We start from the raw sequence: 8383 nt of genomic DNA, 5'->3' as shown, positions 1-8383 counted from the left end.
CACTGCCACGCACACGCACGACATGGCAGACCCACCCAAAACCCTCCCTCACGCTTTCCGCGTAGCATTCATGTCGACACAGAGCCGCAACGGCCGCTATTGATGCCGCACGATGTGACCGGATAGGAGGGCAGCACTGACCGATGCGACCAGACAAGCATCGCCGCTTAAATGCAGACGTGTCGTCCCGAGAAACCAACTCCGGACATTGTGCCACATTGAAGCGTGTTAACCGTCCATTCACCTGGCTTGCCCGTATCTATATAATCCGTGCTCCAGCAATCCACATCCACACCTTCGCGCTCTCACCCGCTTCTTTGAACTCCTCCTCCTCCTTCGGTGATGCCCAAATCGTGGTTCTCCACGCCGGCAGGAGACAAACGGCTCTGGATCTTGGTGTCGCCGCCCTTGCTCTCTAGGGCCCTCGAGCTCCACGGCTGGCGGCTCCTCCGACAAGGAGGAGATCGTGATCTCCTCTGGCGATGAGGAGGACTAGGGGTCGCCATAGCGACAACCACTCCGTCCACAGCAGCAGTCGTGCCTCCTCTTGAAGGCCACGGTGACAGACGAAAAGCAGATCAAGAGTGGTCGCTCCGGGAGCGTGGTCCGGCGCAGACTCAGCCCGGCAACGAGAGTGGCGAGTCCGACGACATTGACTGGGACAACATGTAGTGTTTGTACTTCGGTGTAGTTAAAGTTTGCATGTCATAGTCGAACAATGTTTGTAGTTTCCATATGTTCAAAACCCTGAATGTGTGAAACTCTGATCGAGGTATGAAATATGGTCGAAGTAGTTTGAATGTTCGAAGGAGTTTTGTTGTTTTGGGTGCCATATTTTTGGCATCTGTTGACGGTGCTTATTTTTTCATGCCGTAAAAATAATTCTTTTAGCCCTAAATTTGACTCAATTGTCTTTTTATGCCTGATTTTAGAGCAGTTGTTGGAGATGCTCTCAATTCTACCAGTCCGGTTGCTTTAATGGCTACTACACTGCGCACTACCAGTCACCGCAACACATGATCCGCCTTTGGAGGAAGCTGCAGTCCGGGAGCGCTCAATGCTCCAACACCAGATAACAATGAACTGCTTCGACCTGAACCCATGTACAGTAGCTTGCATAATTATAGGCCATATAGAACCCATGAACCCATGTACGAGCGAACAATCAAAAATTATAGATACATTGGAGACGTATCAGACCGCTTACCGGAGATCTGCCGGTTTTGACACCGGCAGACGTCATTTTTCCTCCTTGGGGGTCGATGTGGAGCCTTTCCTTTCCCAGCACCTTCGAACTATGGCCACTGGGCAAAAGCCTAAGCCTCCAATATGAGTCGGGTGACGACGTCGTTCTCCAACGTCGCTACCCCCTTGGGGGCGTCGCCTTGAGGGTCATCGATCCCCTTTGCGCTTTCCAGGAGCTGGACACGCACGACTTCGCAGTCGGTAGGAGCCCGACTAGCGATGTGGTTGGTTGGTACAGCTTCTTGTGTGGCAACGATGACGGCTTCGGGCGGAGTTGGTTTGCAGCTGAGTTTTGGTAGCCGGTCTCATCTGGCATGTTCGAGGGGTTGTCGTGCCTCACTTTGTCTTTCTGGAGTCAGAGTTGCCGAGGAGGGGCCCTTGCGGCAACGATGAAGCGAGGCGGGTGGTCGGTTCTGGCGCTGGCTCGACGCTTTTCTCCTATAATGCTTGTCGATGGAGTCGAAGCTGCCAGGTACCGGCGCGCGCGGTTGACTGTTTGGCATCGGCCGACGCAGGCCTCGGCGTTTGCTTGCGGTGAGGGCTATTGTGGTGGTCATCGATGGTGGAGTCGGAGTCACCCTTGTGGAGGTGTGATGACGATGGCACCGGGTTGCAACCTCGAAGGTGTTCTCTCCTCGATGAGGTGTGTGCATTCTTGTGTGGGTTGTCAGATCGCCCTGTGTGGATGTGTAGTAACGGTTTTTGCCCAGTTTTCCGTTAATTAAACGGGCAATTCTCTTCTTCTTTATTATTGAGATGACGCAAAGCTTTTGCCTCCATTTAAAAAAAGTATGATCTAGATAAAGAAGAACTATGGTGGTGATGGCGGCTATGGAGATGGAAATGGCAACGGCTAGGGTTGATGGAGATGGATGAGGGTGACTCTGTTCTGGTTTCGCTCGCGGATGTTCTGTTGACATCTCGTCCTCGACCCCTTTATAAAAGTTGTTCAGGTGAATCAGAGGAGCAGGTTTCCACGCCATAGGACCGCTCATACGAGCGGTCGTGGTCATATGAAACGTTGTCTTTTGCTATGGATTCGTTGGTGTGCCTCCTCCTGATTTTTTTACCTCCTCCTTCACTCTTTTTCATGTTCTCACTTGATTTCCTCCATATTTGGCCCATTTTTTGTGCAAACGCAATGAAGAGAGGATTTGTGGAATCCTAGGCATTCATTAGTCATTAGCTGCAATATCGGAGCAAATATCTTGGCTTAAATGAAATATCTCGGTTTAAACAAAGGATAGAGGAATGTAAAAATATCACTCATCAACGATCTGCTGGAGCGGCGGTGGCAATTTTCGACGACTGTTAGTATTTTGCTTGTGATTTTTCTCTCTCTAGATTTGAACAACGTAGTAGACAAGCATAAGGTTGCTCATGAGCTTGCTAGGTTGGCTATATTTTCTTTGACTTTTGATTGGTCCGAGGAGCCTTTAGATGAAATTGCACTCATCCTCATAAATGATGTCATTGTTATTTCAAACTAGCAAAGTGGCCCGCTCGGCACGGGCTAGAATTTTATAAAGCTTAATAATGAGTCTCCAAATCCATATAGACATACCTAAATGGTTAAAAGCAATTAACAAATGCTTACATATCAACCTATTTAATCACACAATTAATATTGTTGTAAAATTGTTTCAATATGTTTATTTTTCCACGGGGCTTTGGGTTATCAATTTATATCTTATGATGGCGATGCTTGATAAAACTGTGTGAATTGTGAGCAATTTTGTCACTTGACCAATTTGTACATTACAATATATAAGAACTCGTGATAAATTGTGAACTTGCTTAGTAAATTATGTAACTTGAATTAGCTCGAATAAGTGATGATAAATCGGTTGTCGGATGAACAAACACATAAAAACATGTTATGAACAATCTCATCGGACACACTAATGCCCGATGAAGGGACATGTGATTGGCAAGAAGAAGGTCGATGTGTTCAAGTCTCCCTAGGAAACATCTTCGACATGGAGGCAGAACATGGGCATGTTAGAATCAGGACCATATTAATCGACTCCGGATTCACAATGTTCATAGTAAATAAGTGGACACAGCGCGTGACCACTATTGGCGATGGTGGCGAAGATGAGTGGTAACACGGATGAGTCACTTGGGGTATGTGAGGATTTATTTTTCCCATTGCAACGCACGGGCATTTGTGCTAGTGTATTTGACGTGCGGTGGAATTTAATGCCATTTTCCCTTGTGTTTTCCGTGTGATAACAGTTTATTTTTCTTGTGGCCTATAAACATTATTTCCAGGCTATGTAAGCAATATTTTTATGCTATTGATTCTTTTCCCAGTGTAACGAAATACTTTTAGATTTTGGGAAAGGGCAGCTTTTGTGTACAACCGAATCAAATTTCATCTAGTACCTGAAACTTTTTCACGGTCGTGGATCCCTTCTAGTTCTACTTCACGTCGAAGCAATCAACCATTGCCGTGTTGCAACCCGAAGGCAAATGCAGGGTGAGAGCATGGACGATGCGGCGAAGCTTCTTCAACGAGTACAACTCATCCCAATGAATGCCATACTCTGCAACAGAGCCTGAGATGACTGCCTTCCACATTATGGAAAAATATTTAAGTCGGAGTCAAAAGTGACGTGCTACTATTCTTTGATGATGATACAATACTTTTGATCTTTTCCTGTTTGCCTGTGGACAAGGCCTTTGTTTCTAAAATGAAATCTCATGTTACTTGTAGGGTTCAAGCCTTGTTTCTAAAAGACTGCAGGACATCACAGAACTAGTGCCATCTTCTTTTCTATCTCCCTGAATTCCTGAAATGTAGAAGCTCAAGTATAAGATGCATAAAAGGTACTCCCTCCGTTCGGAATTACTTGTCTCGGGAATGAATGTATCTAGAACTAAAATACGTCTAGATACATCCATTTCTGCGACAAGTAATTCCGAACGGAGGGAGTACTTTAACACAAGATTGAATCCTTATTATCCCGATGTGGCCATGTTAATAAGCTCTTCAGGTTCTGCAGTGCTTTATCAACCATGCACATACAGACGATGAGCGCAATACCAATATTTTTATATCCAAGTGCATGTCTTAAAATGCTGAAACTACTATTCAGGAATTTTCAAGGAATGAAACTGAGCCGGACAGATCATCTGTTAGACGAATAGAAGAGAGTAAATTCAATATATTATTTTCACCTCCAAATTGCTTTCCCAAGCATGAAACAAACATCAGCTCCAATAACGCAAAACGTAGACCAGAACCATAGACGCCATTATTTCTGAGGTTACTTAGCATTTTTTTTGCGACAACAAGTTATAGTCATCTAACATTTACAAGTTGCAACAAGGATGAAATGCGGACCGGGTGCTGAAGATCTGGCCTGGGTTCTTTTAAAGAAAGAGATGTGACCTGACCAACTTTGTCAGCATTGCTGGTTTACTGCTATTTTACATGAAAATATGGGGTCTGAGATGCTTCAAACCCCCGCCAAACTAAACTGAACCAGCGCTGTGTTAAGGATTAGCTGTTTTCGCTCCCCTTTCTGTTTACTGGGACTTACTCCCCCCGTTCACAGTTATAAGATGTTTTGGATATTTCAATAGGACTACATACAGACTGAAATGAGTGAACAAGGACACTAAAATGCATTTATATACATCCGAATCAGAAAAACATGAGAACATCTTGTAATTGTGAATGGAGGAAGTACATTACAACACCAACTAGGTCCTCAGTAGTTTGGCAGTAATTCTACTCCTCTTATCATGTAGTTTGACCCAAGAGAATCTTGATATAAAGCCACAAATAAAACTGATAGAAGCATTTCTCAGCAAAGTCAAGAAATTTAACAAGACTGAGTATTGGCACACTGAATGCTGCAACACCAGAAAGAATCAGATGACATGAGCTGGTAAACTCAAACACCCTAAAATCAGATGACAAAGAGCTGGTAAAAATTAAACAACAACGATTGGTTTGGGCAGTAGCTGATCCAGCTGATAATGTCAATTGTTTTTTACCTAGGAACACCTAACAGCTTGACGATTCTCACCTGTATACCAGCTGTTCTTATATACTAGTAGCACATATCAGATACTATGAGTTGATCATCTAGTGTGTTCAGACTTCAGAGACTGCATCTTCTGCCTTGCATCTATCTTCAGTAGGATAGGTGAGAAATGCTGCTGTGCTGTGTATTGCTGACTAGCAAAATGCATATGCAGCACCATGCTCGGCAGGGTTAACCGGTTAAGGGCATGACTGCTTAGACCTCATCTGAAGTCAAAACACATTTCCCGAAGAAAAGGAGAGAAAGAAATGTCAAGAACTGAAGGTATTTTCCCGATGTCAAGAACTGAGAAGCTGCTTCCATTCCTGGAGTCTTCGCACGGCATCAGGTTCACGAAAAGTTCAATGGCTGCAACGCCACATGACAATGCGGTGGTAAAAATCAAACAGCAACGATGGGTTTGGGCTTAGATTAGGCGTCATTCCTTCATTCTCTACCAATGTAGCTGATTCAGCTGCTGATGCTAATCCAGTGCTAGAGGCTCATTGCTAAATATCTTTGTATGTATGGGATTTCTATTGTCTGTGTCCTAGGAACTGACACAGACAATACATGTCGCACTCGGCAGGGTTAAGGACATGAGTGCTTAGACATCAAGTGAAGTCGAGTCACCTTTCCTGAAGAAGAGAGACACAGACATGTCAAGAACGGAAAAAAAGATCTTGAAGACCTGGTGTTTCTCCTGATCAAGCTAGAGCCTGCTTAGAAATTAAGTGCGCAAGCAGTAACTTGTTACATAAAGTTCCTCCAAACTGCAAGTACAGAAGGCAGAAGGAACAACCTATTAAAGAAAGTTCCATGAACTAAGATCAACACCAACAGCAACCTTACAGATCCAAAGCCACACTTTGTGCCATCTATCCATATCTAACATCACCATTACCACCTCGTTGATCCAGCAACTTCTTGCCAAGCACTTGAAACACCAACTCATTGCCCTTCGCCCGTAGAAGCTGCTTCCATTGCTGCAGAAATGCAATAATTTAGGAAAAGGAGTGCCAAGTGCCATATTTTGACTGCATGTTGCTAAGTGTCACTGACAGATTGTAACAAAGGAGTGTACAGGGTTATATATATATATGCAAGTTACCTGGGATGTAGAAGCTCATGAAGGGAAAGAATAGTCTGCCAGGATCAGACACCTTGCTGGCTCGCCCAGTCTTGAGATCGACCATGTAGGAACCAACACTTGTGGTAACAAAAATGACATGTGTGCCCTCCGCGAAGCCACTCACCCGTGGACAGGGAAACTCATAAACCGCACCTCCAAATGTTGGGATATATTCAGTTGTTTCGAAACTTTTGATGGAGAGGTCGACATCAGGGAGTAGCATCTTCAGATCAATCACCCTGAGTGGTGTCCATCCCATGGCTCCCTCGGGTCCGGCCTCCCTCGACCAAAGGGTTAGATTTGTAACATCCACCACAGCAGCGAATCCCAGCCCACCGTCCTCCGCTATCATGAGAATCCCATAACGATCGATCGGCTTCTCGAACGATGACAGGCGGAGTGTACCAAGTTGGCACTCCATGATGCGACCACCGTTAAAGTAGAGAGCATCGCCCAAAAGGACGCTAGACTCACCAAAGTCATTGGTAAATTTGACATTGGAGTGATGAAGAGAATTGAGGTTGCTCCACATGCGCGTCTCGGATGAGTAGAGCCAGCCCAATGAGACTTTTTTCTTCTTGGTCACGACGAAGGCCACAAAGAAATGGCCGTCTTGGCAACTGTGGTGGTGGCAGCCTTGTGCGGCGCAGAGCACCGCCGCACTGCACTTGGCCCAGTCGTCATGGGGCCAGGGCACGCGGCGCTGGTGACCCGTCACAGGGTCCAATACGATGAGGTCAAGGGTCTTCTCGTCGTCGCCGATGTGGGCGAAGAGGGCGCGGCCGTGGCGGCAGTCCATGGCAAACCAGTCGGGGAGGCCGGAATGGGCGGGGAGGAGGGCGGAGGTGGGGACGAAGCGGACCCGCTGATGGAAGAGTCCCAGGATGGGAGGTGTTCCGTGGAACTCGCGGTAGCGGCGGCGAAAGCGCCGGCCGGCGAGGATGCGGCGCCAGGGCTTGCAGACGGCGGAGGCGCGGAAGAGGCAGGCGGGCTCGTCGGGGGGGATCCGGAGGAGCACCTCCTCGATGAGCTCGTCCAGCAGCACCGGCGGCGGCGGCGGCATGGTGCGGCGGCGGACGCGAGGGTTTCGGGTGGGGAAAAGTGGAGAGCCGATCGAGTGCGAGTGTGTGTGCGCGCTCGCTGACTCGCAGAGTGGACTGCCGGCGTACATGGTCCGGTTCAGCCAGCTTGAGTTGCCTCATCAAGTTTTGTTTTTCTAAAGGAAAAAAAAAAGAAACAACGTCGATTCGCCGTCCATCTGGACGCAAATCGGGCGTAAGTTTGCGCCGGAAATGGGACGGACCGAACGTCAAACGGATAAAATTTGGAGGTAGGGTCGTGCGTTGTGCCGTGGCGTCGGCCAAAACGAATACACCCGGACCGAATGGGGTCGTGCGTTGGAGTTGCCCTTAGTCCAGGCCATGCGGCATATTTTGCGCTAGTGCGCTAGAAAAAACACATAAATGGTAGTGGAAGCATTTTTTTTGTATGCCACGCACATTTCCCTCATGAGATGTAAACACTATTTTTGATTTAATTGAGACAATTTTTCATGTGAAACATTTTCCCTGATCTATAAAATGTTAACTCAATGCTATGTAAATAACTTTTCCATGTGATGGATTCTTTTCACTTTGTATAACATAAATACTTATAGAACTATATAAAGGAAACATCTCCTCGTGGTACTCCCTTCGGTCCTTTTTACTCTGCATATTAGAATTTTCTGAAGTCAAACTTCACAAAGTTTGACCGTATTTATATGAAAAAAATATCAACATCTGCCATGTTAAAGTTACATAATATGAAACTTTAAATCATGACACATCTAGTGATACTAATTTCAGACTATGAATGTTGGCATTTTTTTCTAGAAAATTGGTCAAATTAGGAGGCTTGACTTTAGTTAAATCTTATATGCGAACTAAAAAGGACCGGAGGGAGTACAAAGTACTAAAAAAATCATTAG

At 46.0% G+C, this 8383-nt stretch overlaps 1 protein-coding gene across 1 annotated transcript; it reads right to left on the bottom strand.

The window, feature by feature from the left end:
- Positions 1–5952: 5952 nt before the first annotated feature.
- LOC119300270 lies at positions 5953–7585 on the bottom strand. The gene is made up of 2 exons (XM_037577288.1): positions 6394–7585; positions 5953–6268 (listed from the first exon to the last, which is right to left on the bottom strand). Exons 1-2 carry the CDS (start codon positions 7583–7585, stop codon positions 6234–6236), a joined length of 1227 nt encoding a protein of 408 aa, XP_037433185.1. The 3' UTR covers positions 5953–6233.
- Positions 7586–8383: the final 798 nt, after the last annotated feature.

This window comes from Triticum dicoccoides, chromosome 5A (genome assembly GCF_002162155.2).
Source record: "Triticum dicoccoides isolate Atlit2015 ecotype Zavitan chromosome 5A, WEW_v2.0, whole genome shotgun sequence".
NCBI lineage: Eukaryota > Viridiplantae > Streptophyta > Magnoliopsida > Poales > Poaceae > Triticum > Triticum dicoccoides.
This window is presented reverse-complemented; position numbering and strand designations above follow the sequence as displayed.

What these genes read in the sequence shown, in the direction of transcription:
- LOC119300270 (XM_037577288.1), bottom strand. Translation starts at nt 7,585, where the DNA reads ATGTACGCCGGCAGTCCACTCTGCGAGTCAGCGAGCGCGCACACACAC. An exon ending in CATGAGCTTCTACATCCCAG is followed by an intron (nt 6,269 to 6,393) that starts GTAACTTGCATA and finishes GCATTTCTGCAG; the next exon opens with CAATGGAAGCAGCTTCTACG.